Source organism: Fragaria vesca, linkage group LG5 (genome assembly GCF_000184155.1).
Source record: "Fragaria vesca subsp. vesca linkage group LG5, FraVesHawaii_1.0, whole genome shotgun sequence".
Taxonomy (NCBI): domain Eukaryota; kingdom Viridiplantae; phylum Streptophyta; class Magnoliopsida; order Rosales; family Rosaceae; genus Fragaria; species Fragaria vesca.
The window spans coordinates 16,847,632-16,866,541 of NC_020495.1; the positions used below are offsets into that span (position 1 = coordinate 16,847,632).

Sequence of the window (18,910 nt, forward strand, 5' to 3'; positions counted from 1 at the left end):
CATGTCAGTATTCTAACAAAAAAATTGACCGAAAGACCATTTGGATGACAAATCTTGACTTTAAGGACTATTTAGATTAAAATAAAATCATAAGGATTAACAAATGTTGACTTCAAAGTTCAAACCACAAAGATTATACAATATTTTACTTATAACATATATTGATCAATTTAAGAGAACATGGTGATGAAAATAATAATTAGGTATTAATTTAAGAGATTTTTTTTTTTATCAAGTGCACAATTAAACTATAATACTATGAGTCGAACTTACGACCTCTCACTTAGTAAGAAATTTGTCTATGGATTCGTTTGACAATATTTTTCTCAATTTTGATTAAATCCTTTCCTATAATTATTCTTTCCAAATAAGCATTAACTTTTCTTTCTAAACAGATGATTAATTTCTTTCCAAAAATAAAAAATTAACAAATTGAATTTTATGTAAATCCAAATTAGGCAGTAAGAGGATATTAGTAGTGGTCATTAATTATCGTCTACAATCTAGATACAGTCGGATATCGAAATTCATTATATAATTATATAAATGTCTCATTAGGGCTGTCAATGGGTCGATTGTGTCAAGTCGCGGAGTGGATTCTACGCACCAGGCTGCACTTGTACAATTAAGCATCTCCAGTAGCATTGATAAATTGAAAAAATTAGAGATTTATCAATTTTTAAATGAATTTTTGCTCAAGCAGTATACTTAAGAAGTTGATAAATTTAGAAATTGATAGAGAAAATTGATAAATTTATCAATTTTTAGGAGACAATTAACTAAAACTTAGCTAATGTATATAATTTAGCAATACTGCTGGAGCAAAAGTTCAAAAATTGTTATTTTAAATCTAAATGTTGACAAATTTAGCAATAAATTTAACTCTATTGCTGGAGATGTCCTGAATTGCCGTATGCGAAGATCCAATGAAGACTAGAGACCCTGAATTCCTTCATTTCATTTTTATTTTTGATCCGATCAAATTAAACGATCATAATAAGAGTACCTCTTATTCGACCACATGTCCTCACCTTCTGTGTTGGAAACACTTAAGACTATTTTTTTTTCTTCAATTTTGTTAACAGTATTAAAATACATACATGATAATGTGACGTGAATGACTGAATCAAAATATGCTCGGTTCACTTACACCTTAACGCATTGAAGAATTTTCTGTCAAATCGAGATACTTCGTATGTCACAAAATACAAACCCAAATCCAAACCCAACCTATTTAATAATTGTGTTAAAATCTTAAATTCAAAAGACCTAAACTATTTATTAAAGAAAAAGAATAATAATCTCAAATTTGTTAACCTTCAAGTTGAATAGACTGATCTGCTCATAGATAGTTAGGCATGTGAAATTAGTTACAAAGCCCACGCCACAACGTGCGTCTTTTGCAATAACCGGCACGTGACAACGTGATGCCACTTAAGCCACTAACCCCACCGCGTCTGCCCCACGCTCCCATCCCTCGCGTCGCCTCTTTCTCATTTCTTTTCTTCTTCTCAAAAAAAAAGTCTCAAATTTAGAGAGGAAGAGAGAATAAGCTAGTTTGCGTAGAAATGAGTCGAACCATCTAAAACACTCCCATACACCCAATCCCTCTCTCTCCCTCTCTCCCGCCCTTTACCTCGCTTCGATTCCTTCGCCCAATTCATCCCGCTCTCACCAAACCCTAATCCCCTTCCATCAAATCGCAGCGTCTCCAGGTTTCAAGCTTTTTTTCTTATATCTCTGGTGCGATCCTGTTTGGGTTTGTTTTCATCTTTGTTCATTGTTCTTTCTTCATTATGTGATTGGTTGCGAGCACAAATTCCGGAAATTTAATTTATTGGTGTAAAGGTGGAAAATTTGGTGCTGGGTTTTTGCTGCTGAGCAAACCCAAGTTCGGAATTGGGGTAGGACCTTCACTTTTGGGGTTAAATTTTAAGATTTGGGGTTAAACAAATGGTGCCCAGAAGTTGAAAGCATGATTCTTTTTTTCTTTTTTACATTTTTACTTTAACTTTTGATTTGTAGGATTCTGAAATTGAATATTAGTATTGTGGATCTCTTCTCTGAGATGGGTAGATGTCTAGGAGCCATGTGACTTCATGTTCTCATTATTGTTTGTTTAATTAATCTCTCAAGCTGTCTTCTTGCGTGGTTCATTAACTAAACACGTTATCCTGTATAAATCTCTGACCCGGTGTATTGTTTGGCTTATGATTCCATTCAGATGCACTTTTGTCTCTGCAACTAACTTATCTCGGATCCAGAATTGCTCCTACTGCAGCCAGGTTAGGCTCTTCGTTCTCACTTTTTGAATTTCCTGACTATAACTCACATTTCTGGGCTGAATTGCCTCACAATTTTACTGATTTGAAAAGTTGTGTCGTAAGGGTTGTTTTCTCTTTCCTGAAAGTAGTTGGGTTATCATCTTGCATTGCACTCAGTACCTTGTTTCGATGCATGTTTGCAATTTGATTTGTGAAGGACGTACTTGTTTTCTTTGTGATGATAGCATAGCACATTGCTTTGTAGTTTTGCAGTTCTTCCAGTACAAGACCACAGACAGTGAGTCTTTGAATTTCTGAAGGACTTTCTATAATCTGATTGTATATTCTAGAGTCATTTAGGTGAGTTGAATGTATATGTGGGGAAGTCAACTGAGACTGTAAGGTTTCACAGGAGAAAAACAGAACCTAAACATGAGAGTTTAGGTATTGTGTGGAAGTGAGATCAGATGGTATCATCAGAGGTGGAAACTAGATGTTCCTTGGTGTATCAAATGGAGAAGGGTTGATGGCTGATTTACGTTATATATTATGATGCCTACTTTCGATAGCTCAAAGACGCTGTGTGCTGAGATTTCGCTCTTTGGGTGATCTTGAGAAAAACTGTTTTTCCTCAGAACAAAAGATTTTTGGATTGAAGTTTATGCCGCATTGGAAGTGAAGTCTAAATCCAGCATTTAAATTTAATCTGTTGACCAAGTTAAATTAACTATGCTGGTCCTCACTGGCAGTGATGATACTTATATAACCGTTTAAGTCTGACCCCCGTGTCGAATGTTTGCATAAAACCTTGGTGCAAACATAGGACCTTCTTCAGTAAGTCCATCAAAAGTTTGAAAACAGTAGCTAGTCATACTTGTTACAAAATACTTTCAAACTCTGCAGTTTAGTGTCTTATGACGTTTAGAACAGTCATACAGTTTCAGCAATTTTTATCACCTTCCTCTTTCTGCAATACTTTGAATCTTTTGTGATTAGAATGCTGCAAAAATTTTGGCTCTTGAAATCCTCTGGCCTTTATTGAAACATTAATCATGGGAAATACTTGGGAAGGAAATGGTGCCAGAATAGAAGTGGTCGTCCATGATTTAAATGTTAATGTTCAGGATTAGTCACATCATTGCCCTCCTTTTGCTCTTCTTTGTAGAACCCTTTATCTTTTGATATTAATATTTTGCAACATCTACGGGCTCCAAAAGTCTGTTTGAAATGTTAATTTTGGATATGCGTCTTTTCCTGGATTGCAGAATTCTGTATTTAATTAAGCAGCCTAGTATACAACAACCTAAGTCAGGAGGCTACTGTCCTTACCCAGTGTAATTTCAAATCTTTCAAGCAAGAATGCGTCTGTTTAATTACATGATCGGAACAACTGTTCTGGATGGTCTAGATGGACCTAAGTTGTCACATCTCTTGAACTATATGAAGGCATGTGTCCCCTGTTTGTGGCAGGTAAGACTTAAGTAGCACTTCTCTTTTATTAGTTTGTGTTTAGTTACTCTCGATATTATTGTGTTTTTTTGTTGATGTAGCAAGCCTTGGTTGTTTATAGTATAATATTCTGAGCTTCTTCTTTAATTGAGAATGGATAAAGTTAGTTACTTAGTTAAGTACATTATCCAAATATCTCTAGGATGGGAGATTATGGAGCAAAGTTCCCAAAGGAGTTTGATAGTATGATTTGTGAAGTTTGTAAGTGCCTCTAACTTGATGTCTAATGCTTTCTTGGCATTTTGCTGAAGGACTGCTTATGGGGAAATCTTTTTTCTAAATAACTATCTAGACAATAAAGTTTGTCAGCAAAAGTTGAGTTTTAAAGTTTCTCAGCAAATTTATGTTTTGTGATTTGCATCCATTGTAAGTTTTGTTCCTGGACTTATTGATGATTAAAACTGCATATGATTTGTTTTCTGACCTGAGGTTCTGATTTCTTATTTGCTCTCATTAATTTGTGACCAGATTGGCATATGTGTGCATGTGTATGTTTATGACATTCTTCAATAAATACGTATAGCTCAAAATTTTAAAGGTTCATGTATTTGTATATGTGCAATATGGTTTTCAGGTATACCCGGAAAATGGCAAAAGGTAGCAGGGGACGACGCAGGTTTGCTTCCCGGCAATACAGGTCAGCTCCATACCCATTGCGGTCTAATCAAGATATCTTTGAGGATCTGTGCCCTAAGAAATGCTCCAAAAATTTGGAGAAAAAAGACTGGGAGGATGCAACATGTTCAGTGTGCATGGAGTACCCTCACAATGCCGTTCTTCTCCTATGTTCCTCCCATGACAAAGGTTGTCGTCCTTACATGTGTGGAACTAGTTTTCGACATTCCAACTGTCTTGACCAGTACAAGAAAGCTTACACAAAAATAGTGTCATCTGATCATGGACAGTCATTGCATGGCTCTGCCACTAATCCAATTGTGGTACCAGATTCTGGATTGCCAGTTGATAAGTGTGAAGCTACAGAGCTTGCATGTCCCCTCTGTAGGGGCCAGGTGAAAGGCTGGACTGTTCTTGAACCAGCACGAGAATATCTAGATGCTAAACAGAGAAGCTGCATGCAAGAAAACTGCTCATTTGTTGGAAACTACAAGGAGCTTAGGAAGCATGTTAAGGCAGAGCACCCTTCAGCTCGGCCACGTGAAGTGGATCCTATAGTAGAACAGAAATGGAGAAGCCTTGAACGTGAGCGAGAACAGGATGATGTGATCAGCACAATACAGTCGTCCATGCCAGGGGCAATGTTTTTCGGAGACTATGTAATAGAAGGAAATAGTTATGGATTTGATTCGGACGAAGAGGATGGTGGGTTTGACGCAGGAGATGCTGCAGGAAGGAATGCAGCGTTCGGGCTGGGTTTGGATGTAGTTCTTCTATGGCATGCATTTGGATCCTCCAGACGGATGAGGCAGCATGAGAGGGCATTCCACCAGGCATCAGATGGTAGTGTTGGCATCCGGCACACGACTCCTATTGGTGGTTTGGATTCCTCTGATCAAGATGACGACAATGAGAGTAACGATGATGATGATGGCGGCATGTCATTGGTGAGCCGGCTCCGGCGTCGTGGCAGGGTCTTGTTGGGACGCTCTGGGAGGAGACGTAGACATAGAGAAGCAAGTAGTGAGGAACAATAGACTGAAAATGGTTAAGAGGGGAATTAGGAAAATTGCGTAGGCACACAAATTTTAGGAGGGACTGCACAAAGCAAAATAAAAAAAGAAGGTATGATTTTACTTTCTCGCATTTGCATTGATTTAATTCTCATTTGAATAGCAAGGGAAAACGGAAAATGGAGATAATGGTGTTCCTTTTCCCTGTGTTGTGTAATATATTTTCAAATGTAACTTTTCCTTAGTTACCCATAATCTGCCCCTTAACCTATGCATATAACTTCTTCTGTATGTATTTGGCACTGGATTAAAAGCTTACATTTGTATTTTGTGATTATATTCAAGATTTTCTATTCCTTTGTTATTACCAATCAAGACTTCCATTATTATTTTTCTCTTTCTCTGATTCCGGATCCATTGATACCATTCAGAGCAGTTGCTCTACCTGACGTCTTTGCCATTTCCAAAGCCTTGGGGATAAGATATGGTGACACAAACTCTTGGATATCCCTGCCCATAACAAATAGGGTCGCACTTGATAGGTGACCAAAGTTTGAAATCTCATCACGTCAATAGTCTCGGTAGCAGCTAGAAAATCCTCTGCCAAAAACACTACCCGAGCCATGTTTACATTTCTGTCTGTCTCACCATCAAGCCAGAGTTTTTGGACGTCCTCTCTCGTAAACACCTCTGCTAATCCATTATAGGGGAGAGACAGAATCATTAGCTTAACCACTATTAGCGGCCATCTCCACCTCCCAAGAAACACCTCATGCCTTCAATTAGTAACACCAATCCTAGTGTTCATCAATTTCCCCATACACTAAGTGGCAAAAGGAAAAGGATGTTGCTAAATGTACCCAGCAAACTACTTAATGGACTCAACTCTAGTAAATTATGTTAAATATTCCACAGTTACCCTGGAAGAAACCCAACAAAAATTGTGGCTCAATTCACAGACCCAGCAAACTTCTTTCCAGAACAGTATCGGAAAACAAAACTTCTCCCACACAAGAGTATCAAGAGAGAGGGCATTTGAATATTGATAATTATAAATACAATTATCAAAACTAATCCCAATCATAGTCGTCATCCATAGTTTCATAGTTTGAGTAAGCTATTATATTCAAGTTACGAATTGATTGGAAAAGATATGGTTTGGTTAGTCCCGGTGAAGTAGTAGCACGAATGATGAGTGCAAAAAGATTTTTTGCTGGGAAAGAGTGGAGGAGAGGAGTGAGAAAGAAATAGCAATGTCCATAGTGAGAGGAAGAAGGTGAAGTAGAAACACTGAGAATTAGAGCTTTACATGTGAAAACCGTTGCTTTCAAATCAAAGTTGCCATATCATATAAGAATATGATGCTAATTCATGTGAAAAGCTATTTAGTTGATATCATGATTACAAATCAAGTCAAGGTGAAACAATCATGATAGGAACACTTATGAGACGAACCCAGATTTGATAAAGAGGTGTTGCCGTGAAGGGTTTCACTTTTTAGATGAAGTGCTGGGTGTAGATAGATATAGGGGTTAAACTGGAAAAAATATGAAAAAAATATAAATGCTGGGTATAATTAGCAATTTGCTGGGTACATCTAGAAACACTCAAGGAAAAAGCACGATGAGCAGGAAAAGCAAAAGAAGTGGCTTCAATAAATGTTGGTAAACGGTTAGACCATGAGGGGAGAAAGGTGGAGAACTTTGATTTCCAAGGGTAAGGTCAGTATTAGAAGCAACTCGTTAAGCCAAAATATGTACTTCGCAAAAACAAAACATGACCAGCTATTGACATTGGAAAGATTGAGAAGCGTAGGGGAAGACAAACATAAGGATTGCATCTGCATATATCTGTTAGTGCTACTTCGGATTTGCCCTTCTTTGATTAGAACATACTCATTCGCTAAGATATTAACAAAATTTGGAGGAAAAGCTATACAATTAACATCTTTCATATACATTTGCATTTCTCACCAAGGAGGATACTATAACTCTTTTTTCCATATGCCAGTTGGGACACCATAGCATACAGGGGCTGCTCCAATCAGGAAAGGTAACTGGCAAGTTTTACGTGCTTCACTCATGAATGATCCAACCGTCGGCCTATGCTCACAAGACAGGTTTTTGTTGCATTGGGCACAACCAACACAGGGACTAGACCTTGCTTTCAACCAAGAATCAAGCATGGACTTTGCAAATCGGTCAATATCCCTGTCCGTCACATCCCACAAATTGGCGACATTGACAGGAGAACCGGCCAGCAAATAGGATAATGGAGTACCTTGTGGAACATAACATCCATTCAGTTTCAGAGAACCACTACTACATCCCATCAGGAGAGTTGCGGCACAGCGTTCCAGTTTCTGAATCTCACGTCTAGGAATATATTGTGTCCCTGTACAACAGCACGTACACAAATAAAGTTCAGAACAGATGATTGGGAAACCTGTTATGCAAAATCATATTGCCAAGCAATATGTACAACCAAAACATACCACATCCATGGCCAAAATACATAAATAGATCATGGCTTTTCAACGCTACTGCCAATTCTTCAGCAGGAGGTGCACATCCAGCCTTCCCCTGTACAGTAATTCAAGTGAAACATTACTCTATGGGACATATCTCTGTCTGATTGAATCTCAAATACTCTAATTCAAAACATAAATTGGTGCGAAATGCAATGATGTGTGCAAGAAGGGGTAGGACACTGATCCCCACAACAGAACTTCTATTCATGATTGAAAATCTGCATGTTTGTACAGGGTATAATCTTTCTTGTATACAAAGAGCTAACCTCCAAGTTTTGATCTCTGAACCATGTCTCAAATTCATTTTGCGTATAATTTAGATCACCACTGGGATTCAGAAGATAAAAGGCATCCAAGGGATCAATCCAAGGAAATAAGGGGGTCGGTATACTCTGAAGTTGATCTTGATTCTGGTAGTTTCTATTGGCTGTTGCCAAAATGCTCGCAACAGAGGGCATGCGATACACCTCCTGGTTTCTAAGGATTGGTAACTTCTCCCAAGGAAGCATCTGCAGTAACCATTCAGCTGATCAGCTTGTTAAAACGAATTTACAATAAAGAGAATCAATGAGAGTAGACTTAAATTCATTTTGCAAAAAGTTATCAATCAAATTATATGTGAATGAGGTGTAACAACTATGATTAGATAAAGGCGAAGTAACAAGTAAATGTCCAAATATGTAAGCCGCACTTTGTATACTCCCTTGCTAGCAAAGAGGAACACAAAAGCCTAGCCTAATGCATGTATACATGTCAACAATTGTAGAGCACTCTCATGAGTTGAAATACCAACTCTACTTCCATGCATGCATAAGTCATCTAGCTTATGATTTTTGAAAGGTAGTATGAGGACTAGTTTAGAAATTAACTCATAGTAGTACTTCATTCTCTTTCCCATCATACCATTCAAACAAGAAAAGGACTTGGCTAAAATTTTAGGAAAACTAATCTCTAATATAAGAAGAGAAAATGTAGGAAATGGAGCACATACCTGCACCTCGTAGTCCAGAACTAATATTGTTGGCTTTATATTAACAGATGAATGTAACCCTCTAAGCTCATTCACTGCTTCTGATACTAGTTTGTAGGCCCACTCAGACAAGTTATCACCACCATTAGAATCATTACATGATGCCATACACTTTTCTTCCTCTAAATATCCAACTTGACTAATGTAGGAACCTTTCTTACAACAAAGCTGTGTAAGAAGTGGACCTCCTTTAAAGTCATGGATGACTTTCAAAAGACCTCATCTATCTCCATTTTGCATTTGGATTTCAAACTGCTCACTAGCTTCTTATGTACCAAGTCCAACTTCTTGCGGTCTGACCATTCACCTAGTAGCAAAAGTTTCCAAGTACCAAACCATGAATCTTCCAAGTTCCTGGTGCATGAATACATACCTCAGGGGCGTCAAATGATGTAGTTTTACATAAAAATGAATTATAACTAATTTAAAAAATAACGAGTGGCATAACGGAAGTCACCCAATTAAACCCAGTGAAAATACAGATGCACTTGCTCTCAAGGGGTTCAAACTTAGCATGGCGCATTATGTAAACCTTATCCCATGTCAGAAGTTGGATTTTGAGACTCATAAAGTGTGGGTAGATGTTTTTGTTTTTTAAAAGTGCTAATACATTACATCATCTCCCTCAAGATACACATTTTTTAGATGGAGAATGGAGGCAAGAGGCGTGTGATACATAACAATTAGCATAAACATGCAGATTTTGTTGTAGACATCATAATCCCCTGGAGGTATTGATTCAGTTCATTCAATTCTATACAATTTATCTTCGCAACAGAGTTATACAACTAGGCCATGCTTACAACACCAGTATTGTGCATCAGCATTGTGCATGTAAAACACCCTCTGTGCACTAATGTCCATCCATTACTTCAACTAAATCAATGTAATCAGAAGACAGTACGGAGATAGAGAGAAATGATAATTGAAGATGACATAGTTTAAAAACCTTTTTGTATATTGAGAATATTCCTAAAATTAATCAAGAGCTTAGCAGTTTCTTTACTACCTATCCAAACAAAATTAAAGGAAAATAAACGAATCCTCTATTTTCTCTCCATCTTTTATAATCTAACTAAAATTACCAAACACACTATAACCAGTGATAGACCAGAAGCATCAAATATATGGAACATCAAACTCTGCCTAGAGAACTACATCTAAACTTGATTTTCGTAACTGGTAAAAATAAGTAAACTAAATGTGATAAAAATTATGGAACCGCAAGAACTAGCTCGCTATGAACCAATTCATTGAAGACATAAAAGCACTTGTATACCTAAGAATATCAATGAATACAAGTATCAGATAGTAAAGATCAACTTATCTTAGACTAAACAGAATCCCTGTTACTAAAACATCATTCTGTAAAACACTACCTCAGTCAGCTCCTTGTTTTTGTACAAACATGTCCCGGTACTGTGGAGAGAGGCATAGATATGCTTTAGACCATCAAGTTGAATCCATTCACTGGTAATGACATGGTTTAGTACTTGTGCACTCCTCTGTAATAAAGAACACAAGATAATAATCTAATTAAATGAATAATATGATGTTGTACAAGAGTTACTCAGTAAACTAAATATACTACTGTTGAGAGAAAATAATTTTATCAGTATCATATTACATTATAAGAATGAGAACCTGCGTGTTGAGCTTCATTCTGGTAAAACTATACAAGCAGCCACAGAAGCACAAAGGATGATGTTCAGCCTAAATCCATCTATATCTATATCACATGTAATTCTGTACCCGGAGAAGAGCATATGTTAGTGTAACATCATTACAAACTAAAACTGTGATATTAAAGCATCATGATACAATCAGACAACAAATCATGATAAATGCACACAAAGTTCACGAATTAAAAATTTCAAACAACTCACCTTCTTAAAGGCTAAGCAGGACAAAAAAAATACGAAAAGAATAAAGCCAACAAATACATCTAACATGCAAATAACTAATTCCCAGTAATACAATGAAAATTTCATAAGTTTTTGAAAAGAATAAAGCCAACAAATATGTCTGAAATTACTAGGCCCCAACTTTTGAAAATCGCTCTCAGGAGTAGTTATTCATTGTATGTAACAGTTAAGCAACAAAAAAAAAAAGGAAGGGAAAAGATGAATCTAACATGTAAATAGCAAACTCCCAGTTATACAATGAAAAATAAAATTTAAAACATTTCTCCCGGAACGATAAAATAATATGGGAAATAATAAATATGAAATTAAACCCGCATTCCATTAGAAACAAAGGCAGCTCCATTATCAGCAATGATCTGCTTCTTTCCCGAATAAACTATGTCAATAAGTGGAAGGCATAAGAACTCCAATGCATTATAATAAGGCAGAAGATAATCCTTTAAATTCTTCTGCACGTGACTCAAGGAAAACCCCCTTTTGGAAATATCATTTGTACCAATTTGGAAATAACTTTCTAACGAATCGAGACAATTGGACAAATCAGTCGTTATACCCCTATCATCAAGAAACATTCTCATTGCACCCCCAGAAGATGTAAGATCATCATCCTTTGACTTTAAACTACAATCAACGTAGTGCAAACCAGTAGCATAAAGGCTTAGAATCAAATTCAAAGGTTGAACCTGCAAAGCAAATTATTTTCTAATTACCACACAACAAAGGAAAATAGACGAACAGAGATCAAATTTGATAGCAGAAAACAACATAAATAAGATACCTGATCAAAGTGAGTTATTAACTTTTTTAAATGCGATCTCAAAGTACCAGAAAGATTTGTACTTGTAGTACGACAATTATCGGCACAATAAGCAATAAGTTCAGCAAACTCTTTTCCTGGAAATTCAACCTCAGCCTGCCAAATTAATTTTAAAGAAGTTAGACAGATTCTGGGATAGACGGATTTTAGTTATAAACCGGTAACTAATGATGTTCACACAATAAACTCACAAGTATAAGCATACCACAGTACCAAAGAAAGCAAATAGATCTCGATATGAAGTTCAAACCAAGATTCATTATCAGATAAAGTTTGAAAGGATCTCCATCAATAGTAATTCAGTAAAAGAGACAAGTGGAAGTACTACAACAGTAAAACCTATACATCAGTACTGGTGCAAAAAGTAAAAAGAAAAATACAGTACGACCAAATAACTATTTTTAGCAATAGTAACTCCCGGCAGAAAAAGACAAAATCTCATAAAAATAAATGTAAAATATATAAATGGAATCTAGCTATGGTTTGTAGGCTCTTCAAGACCTTTGGTCAAAAAAAAAAAAAGGAAGACCTTTGGTCAAGATGCAAAGGGTCAAAAGATGACATACCAAGTTCAAAATTTCATTCAATTCTATGGATTAACATATTTATTGCATGTGAACTACAATACAATATAGAACTACAATATAAAATTATGTTAGAACACATTAAGAATGTCAAAGATACTTTAAAGAAACTAGAATTAATATACATGCTGTTAGAGGATTTTACATTATTGGGACTGTTCAATGGATAAATTTTACAGATAGTTTTGATATAATACTTTATTTATGATCATGTAAAAGAAAAGAATTTAGTTTGTCACTGACAAAAGTAAAAAAGAACAGGTAAAGACTTATAAGATATTGCGAAGTAAATAGGGAAATCATTTTGCCATACTGCATCCTAAGAGAAAGCAGGTGATATTGGAGCATCAACGAGAAATCATTTAAAAACTGTAGATTAAACACCTCTTGACATCCTTGTAAAAATCAAAATAACTTAACTTTATACTACAGCTATGTCCAGCTAATCTTCCACTAGTTGTATCACTAACATAGATTAGAAACCCTAGCCCTCATATGATGCCAAAACAAACAAAAATAGAAACAAAATGAAGACCTGGCACTAGTTTGTTAATGAGATGGTACTAAAATATCAATTTGCTTTACTTGATCTTATAACGAGATGGTAAGAAAAGATACTAGATACAGTCAATAGGTTCAGAGACAATAAAAAAAATATATGCATGTATACTAAAAAGAATTTAGCAAACAAAAGCGAAAGACGCCGATAAATTTCTCAACAACAAGAAAACTATTGTCCCTCGGAAACCTAAAAGACAGGGGCATTCCTTGGAGATCCTAGGAGGTAGGTTTTAGGATCCAATTCAAAAGAAATTATATCATTGAACTCTTTAGACAAAAGAAAAAACATTTGCTGCTAGGTTAAGAATAACTCAATTAGCAAAGACATTTGCATTATAATAAAATTTTAATTTCATTTGCAAAAGAATTTGGATCAACTGAATTATGGCATAAGGGTTTTTGGTTTTCATTCTTAAAAATATATCCATAAGTCCGGATATTGCACAATTATCATGTTTTTGAGACTCTGCCATTTCGTTGAAAGAGAAGTTAAATCTGTACTACTTAGTGGCTCGTCCTTGAAGCCTTAATTTTGATACTAAACATTGAGATGGGACTGATAATTGAAGAATATACACATTAGACGGACCACATTTCTCAGTAGTCAATCAACAATAAACACAGCTACGATTACCTTGCATTCATCAACAAGGGAGTCCAACAAGCATAACAATGTGTTACTGGTCAGTGACGAACTAGTCTCTTGTAATGAAAATAAAGCTGAACATATTCGACGTCCCCACTGCATAAAAAATGCTGATTAGATAAGCACATTGAATTTCCCAGTACATAAATAACTAAAAACAAAACTTTCGTAACCTGGAACATATGATCCTTGATGGGCGACTTTGCATACTCACTCGCTGTTATGCAGCAGAACTTGCATACGAGATTTTATCCAAAAGATGAAAGCTCCTCAACTAAAAAAAGAGTACATGGAGATAAATGGCAAGCTGCCTGTGCACTTTGTCACTTGAAGTTTCATCTAACACCCTACAATAAGTTGATATCAGATAAACAAATGAGAAAACTACTAACATTATCTCAGCAAAGTATCTATCTTTAATGGTCCAGAACAAAGCTCACGGTTTATCATTTCGGCAATGCACTCGCAATTTCAAACCTAAGAATTCTAGTTTCTCAATTCCACAGCAACCAAACACAGAAGAATTGAAAATAGAAATGTCACATTGACTGACCTAAACCAAGGAGCCAACTCCTCAACCATACAAAGCAGCCGCTCATACACCTCCTCTTCCTTGCTTCGAATCGCAGAAGCACACCTCGCTAGAATATACACCACTTCTCCGATATCAGCGCCGCCCTGCTCGACACCTGGCACAAATCGACGGTCCAAATCCACCGGCTCCTTTCCTAATTGAATCGCCTTGAAGCTCTTCAAAACCCTAAGCGCCTCGGACTCGGCGTCCCAGTGGCGGCCCCACTTCTCGAAGGCGCAAACCAACCGGATCCTCTGGATGTGGAGCTTGTATGGCTTGCCGGAGAATTGCGATGACACGGCGTCCATGGAGTCGAGGCAGAGGCGGTAAATGTCGAACAATTCGGGGGCAAAATCGGCATCGAGGTTTGAAGGATCGGCGAGGCGTTTGGGGAGGATGGCTAAGGCGAGGTTGAGGAAGGGGGTGAATTTTTTGGCGAGAGAGCGTTGTAGGGTTTGGAGGTCGGCGGAGGTCTTCTTCTTCTTTTTGTTGTGAAGGTCGGCGAATGGATTTAGGTAGTCGGAGATGAGGCTGTGAGTCCCGGCAGAATCGGCGGATTCGAGCTTGGAGAGGAGAGTTTCGGAGGTCTCCGCGGCGGAGGCCATGGCGGTGAGGAGAGAGAGTGAATGGGCATTTGAAATATCTAAAGGTTTTAGGTCTTAAAGGCGCGAATAGAGAAGCGCTTATTTCAAACCAACAAAATTGAAAAAATTTCGCTAGGAAAAGAAATTATTTAAAATTTAAAATTTAAAATGAATTAAGTAAGATTCTCCGGTTAATAAGAGGTAATAAGAGGTTTCTTTGTTCGAATCTCAGCTTGTGAAAAACATCTTATTTTAGTAAGATATCTACTACTGGACAGCAAAACCCAAATTTCGACCAGCCAAACCCATAGGAGGCAGAATTCATCAATATTTTGGTTCATTTGGTTTCTGTTCCAGTTAGTACTACTAGAGAGGTAAATTGAGGAATAAGGAAATTCATCTGAAATCCAGGTGACCCAGATCACCCAACTCATCCAGCAAAAACTCACCTCCACCGAGGTGTAAACAGATACAGTTTTTTATCAACCATAGAATATATTTGCTATCCTAGTGTTCTATAACACATTATAAATTCCTCTACTTGTTAGTATAGAAATAATATAAATAGCATGAAAGAATGACAAACAGACAGATAGTGTTATATGAAAATGGAAACTAATAATATCTAATATGGATAGATCAGACCAGGTTGTAACTTTTTTTTTATGAATAATTAACCAGGTTGTAATTTCCAACAAGAAATGTTGATATAACAGGAAATCACTTGGTTGATGGTCATTTACAACCAAAGATTCAGCACAAAATAAGTGAAAGGAATCTTATTCCATCAAAACATTGCCAATATTCTGATATGAGACTACAACTGAAAGGTACTTTTAGGATTGGTCAAATAACTAGTTAAAAGTTCTACCATTCAATTTGAAATAACAAGTATTAAATCACTAACTGAAGGCGAAATTCTTGATGAAGTTTTTCACTTTAACCCAGTCTGCTGCCTGCCGTCAGGGATTGCAAAGAGAACAATAGGCTTTGAAGGCCTGACGTAGGGAACATCACATCTGAAGTATCCTTTCCTCTCAAGTTGCAATACATCTCCACACTTCAGATTTCGCATATTGGCATCCCCAAGGGCTGCTGTCTCCTTTTCGGTACATGGGTTAACCGCATCGAGGAAATCCTCGCCTTCCTCAAGCTGCAATTACAAATTAAAACAACCAACTCAATTACACATGAAGCTAGCAATAAACCATCGCACGTACAATAACTAAATCCACTGATTAACCATTTTTGTAAGGCATAGAAAGCTTCAAAATTATTGAATGGCACATACCTTCTTCTTTGTTATCAGATAATCAAACTCCATCAATGAGAGTTTAACCAGTTCATCTATTTCAGGCAGCCAGGTAAGCTTCAATTTGGTCGTTTTCACAGATCCTTCAAGATGCAAAACCCCTGTGAGCGCAAGATTTCCATCTTTGTCTTTCTCAATCTTCTTAACAATGGCATTCCCCCAATCCATGAGCGTCACTTCCTCGTCAACTGAAATCAACTCTGCATCAGCTCGATCTATCCATATGCTCCTTGTGAATGTTGTTGCCTTCTCTCCAGCACTTTCGCACTTCTTATGCCTAGGTATTATGCGGACAAATGGCTTCTCGGGCCCATTAATGAGTGTCAACAACACTCGTCCCTCTTCAATGACAGCAGTATGTCTTGGGCATACAGGATCGATAATCTTCTTGTTAATTGTCCACAGTTTGTCCCATTCCATAAGATTCAGATTCTTCGAAGCCCCCTAATTCATAAAATACAAAATAAAAAATCAGTTTTCAGTTCAACTTTCAAAGTTTAGATATATTAAAAAGTCTCCATACTGTAAAATAAACTAGTACAACTATGAAACAGAGGACATAAGAAGCATTAGACAGGTACTATATTTCATGACCAATTAATGCTCTCCAATAGGTAATCCGTACAATTGGCGTTTAGCAGTTCAGTTTTTGTAAGATACTAAGATAAACATTTTACTGTTGTTAATTATGGTATGACATATTAGTGACTTACCATCTCAAGAATGAACTGTAACAATGCTTCGACTTTGAGACCTCTACGCACAATTCCCTGAACAGTGGGAAATCGAGGATCATCCCATCCATTGACCTTCCCATTTTGAACAAACCACAAAAGCTTGCGCTTGCTGAGGAGTGTATAGACCATGTTCAACCTACTGAACTCATATAGATGCACTCTTCTCAGTTCCATATCCCCTTGAATCCAATAGTACTGGGCGTTGCGGTCATGATACTCACTAGAACGAAGTGCATGAGTTATACCTTCAATGGAATCAACAAATGGACAAGCGAAATCATAAGTTGGGTAGACCTTGTACTTGGACCCAATCCTATGATGTGGCATTGGATTGCAACGATAATAAACTGGATCTCTGAGTGACTTATTAGGGTCCTGCATATCTAGCTTCCCCCTAACACAACACTGCAGACCCCTCTCTGTACCTGCGATCATCTGCTCCCACAATTTCAAATTTTCCTCTTTGCTGTGGTTTCTACACTTTGACTCAATCCCATCCATTCGTTCTTTTTGCATCAACTCTCTTGGTGTATCATCAACATATGCTTTACCTTGGATAATCAGCTTCTCGGCCATTTTCATTAACTCGGGGAAGTAATCTGAAGTATAGGTAACCATCTCATACTCGATGCCCAAAGTTTCAATGTCCTTGAGAATATTATCCACAAACTCATTGCTTTCTTTAGCAGGATTTGTATCATCAAACCGCAGAATCACCTGACCTTGATACCGCTGAGCAAAATACTTATTCATCAAAGCTGCCTTGGTGTGCCCAATGTGAAGATAACCACTGGGCTCCGGCGCAAACCTCAACTTCACCTTTCCAACCTCAGCCTCGGGAAGATCCACCTCGGATGTTCCTCGCGCTTTCGCCACGTCTCCATTCACGCCATTCGATTGCTGACTGGCTGAGTTCTCTTTCAATTTCACCGCGCCTTTCTTTCCAACATACGCAGATGTTACTTGGTTCAATGCATCACCATGCTGCTCCAATATCGAACCATACCACCTACTTAAATTCTGATACTTCTTCGACTTCCTCAAACTCTCCCATCTAAGCCCAGCTCCTGCCAAGCATAGAGTTTAATTATTTAACCATCCAAATATCCCTAGCATTTCCAATCAAAAATGTACCTTACAACTATGACCTAACAATACTAGGTGAGCTACAAACCTGCAAGGCCAGACCAGATAGCAATATCGGCAACCGAAAACGAATGATCAACCAAGAAGGTTCGGCTTCCCAAATACTCATCCAAATGCTTGCAGGCATTCTCAAAAGCAGAGCCAACTGAGAGCACCGGAGCGTACTCAAGCCACTCAAAAATCTGAGCATCTTGAAACGCATCGCCGCCGCAGAGATCGGAGATACGACCGAAATAACAAAGAAGCGGCGAAACGCCGCGCAGTTTTCGCCTAAGAATCGAAGCAAATGAGAACATTGAAGATAAGAAACGAAACGAAAGCATAGTAAGAGAGGAGTTACCCATCGGAGAAGTGAAGAACGGGAGGAGAGCCGGGAGCGAGAGAGGCGTCGGCGGGGACCGAAACCCCAGCGAGCTTGGCTGCCGCGATTACTGAAAGCGGAGGGTTTTCCACCGGGAAAGAGAGCGACTTCAGCTTCATCGGAAATCCAATGACTTCTTCTTCCCAGTGATCAGTGATAATGCTAACAGGAAACAAGAGCGAAGGGAAGAGCCTACTTATACCCGGTCTACGATACTGCGTCGTTTCATCCCCAACCCAACCCAACGCTTCCTCGCTCTTTTCTTCATTTTTACGCTTTTACTGCTCTAGATAATTTTTTTTTACTGCTCTAGATAATGATCCCTATTGTTTAGGGAACGCTAAATTGCTTGTTTGACTCGTTCGGCGCTTAGTGTTACCACGTTTCTAGCTAGGTTTGTTAAAAGTTAAAACGTGGGCTGCGTCTTTTTATTATTTGATTATAAACTGAATTTTCATCTCGGACGAGACTATCCAATGATTCCAATGCCTTTCTTTAGGGTTAAAGGCACGAGAAAGAAAGAAAATTCGATCATTAACTTTCCTCCGTTGTGCAATGAAGAGGGGACGATTTTAAGCATTATGTATACAGGGCTACAATTGCAGCTGATCCAATATTAAACGCAAATGATTGCATTGTTGTTGTTCTATACGGTAGCAAAAGATTTTTGGCTGTTTTCAGACTCGGTTACGACATAAATTG

At 37.6% G+C, this 18,910-nt stretch overlaps 3 protein-coding genes across 7 annotated transcripts; 1 reads left to right on the top strand and 2 right to left on the bottom strand.

Moving 5' to 3' along the window:
- Nucleotides 1–1,560: 1,560 nt before the first annotated feature.
- On the top strand, nucleotides 1,561–5,727 carry LOC101295524. 5 transcript variants are annotated; one of them, XM_004299923.1, is made up of 4 exons: nucleotides 1,561–1,743; nucleotides 2,225–2,285; nucleotides 3,530–3,734; nucleotides 4,348–5,727. In XM_004299923.1, the coding sequence occupies exon 4, from the start codon at nucleotides 4,361–4,363 to the stop codon at nucleotides 5,423–5,425; it is 1,065 nt and encodes a 354-aa protein (XP_004299971.1). In that variant the 5' UTR covers nucleotides 1,561–1,743; nucleotides 2,225–2,285; nucleotides 3,530–3,734; nucleotides 4,348–4,360; the 3' UTR covers nucleotides 5,426–5,727. The 5 variants fall into 5 exon arrangements, with proteins under 5 accessions (XP_004299971.1, XP_004299970.1, XP_004299969.1 ...); XM_004299924.1 differs by having other exon boundaries at nucleotides 1,573–1,904; XM_004299922.1 differs by lacking the exon at nucleotides 3,530–3,734 and having other exon boundaries at nucleotides 1,567–1,715.
- A 1,658-nt stretch (nucleotides 5,728–7,385) lies between these two features.
- Nucleotides 7,386–9,069, bottom strand: LOC101295530 (separin-like). The gene is made up of 4 exons (XM_004301483.1): nucleotides 8,923–9,069; nucleotides 8,198–8,440; nucleotides 7,896–7,983; nucleotides 7,386–7,795 (listed from the first exon to the last, which is right to left on the bottom strand). Exons 1-4 carry the CDS (start codon nucleotides 9,067–9,069, stop codon nucleotides 7,386–7,388), a joined length of 888 nt encoding a protein of 295 aa, XP_004301531.1.
- A 6,152-nt stretch (nucleotides 9,070–15,221) lies between these two features.
- On the bottom strand, nucleotides 15,222–18,369 carry LOC101296571 (glutamate--tRNA ligase, cytoplasmic-like). Its single transcript, XM_004299926.1, has 5 exons — nucleotides 18,188–18,369; nucleotides 17,876–18,117; nucleotides 16,678–17,768; nucleotides 15,944–16,408; nucleotides 15,222–15,805 (listed from the first exon to the last, which is right to left on the bottom strand). Exons 1-5 carry the CDS (start codon nucleotides 18,325–18,327, stop codon nucleotides 15,587–15,589), a joined length of 2,157 nt encoding a protein of 718 aa, XP_004299974.1. The 5' UTR covers nucleotides 18,328–18,369; the 3' UTR covers nucleotides 15,222–15,586.
- Nucleotides 18,370–18,910: the final 541 nt, after the last annotated feature.

Coding starts and splice junctions, on each gene's coding strand:
- LOC101295524 (XM_004299923.1), top strand. CDS start 4,361: ATGGCAAAAGGTAGCAGGGGACGACGCAGGTTTGCTTCCCGGCAATAC.
- LOC101295530 (XM_004301483.1), bottom strand. CDS start 9,069: ATGGCATCATGTAATGATTCTAATGGTGGTGATAACTTGTCTGAGTGG. Junction 7,984..8,197: donor TCAGAGATCAAAACTTGGAG/GTTAGCTCTTTG, acceptor ATTACTGTACAG/GGGAAGGCTGGATGTGCACC. Junction 7,796..7,895: donor GTATTTTGGCCATGGATGTG/GTATGTTTTGGT, acceptor GCTGTTGTACAG/GGACACAATATATTCCTAGA.
- LOC101296571 (XM_004299926.1), bottom strand. CDS start 18,327: ATGAAGCTGAAGTCGCTCTCTTTCCCGGTGGAAAACCCTCCGCTTTCA. Junction 16,409..16,677: donor TACAGTTCATTCTTGAGATG/GTAAGTCACTAA, acceptor TTTATGAATTAG/GGGGCTTCGAAGAATCTGAA. Junction 15,806..15,943: donor ATCTGATAACAAAGAAGAAG/GTATGTGCCATT, acceptor TTGTAATTGCAG/CTTGAGGAAGGCGAGGATTT.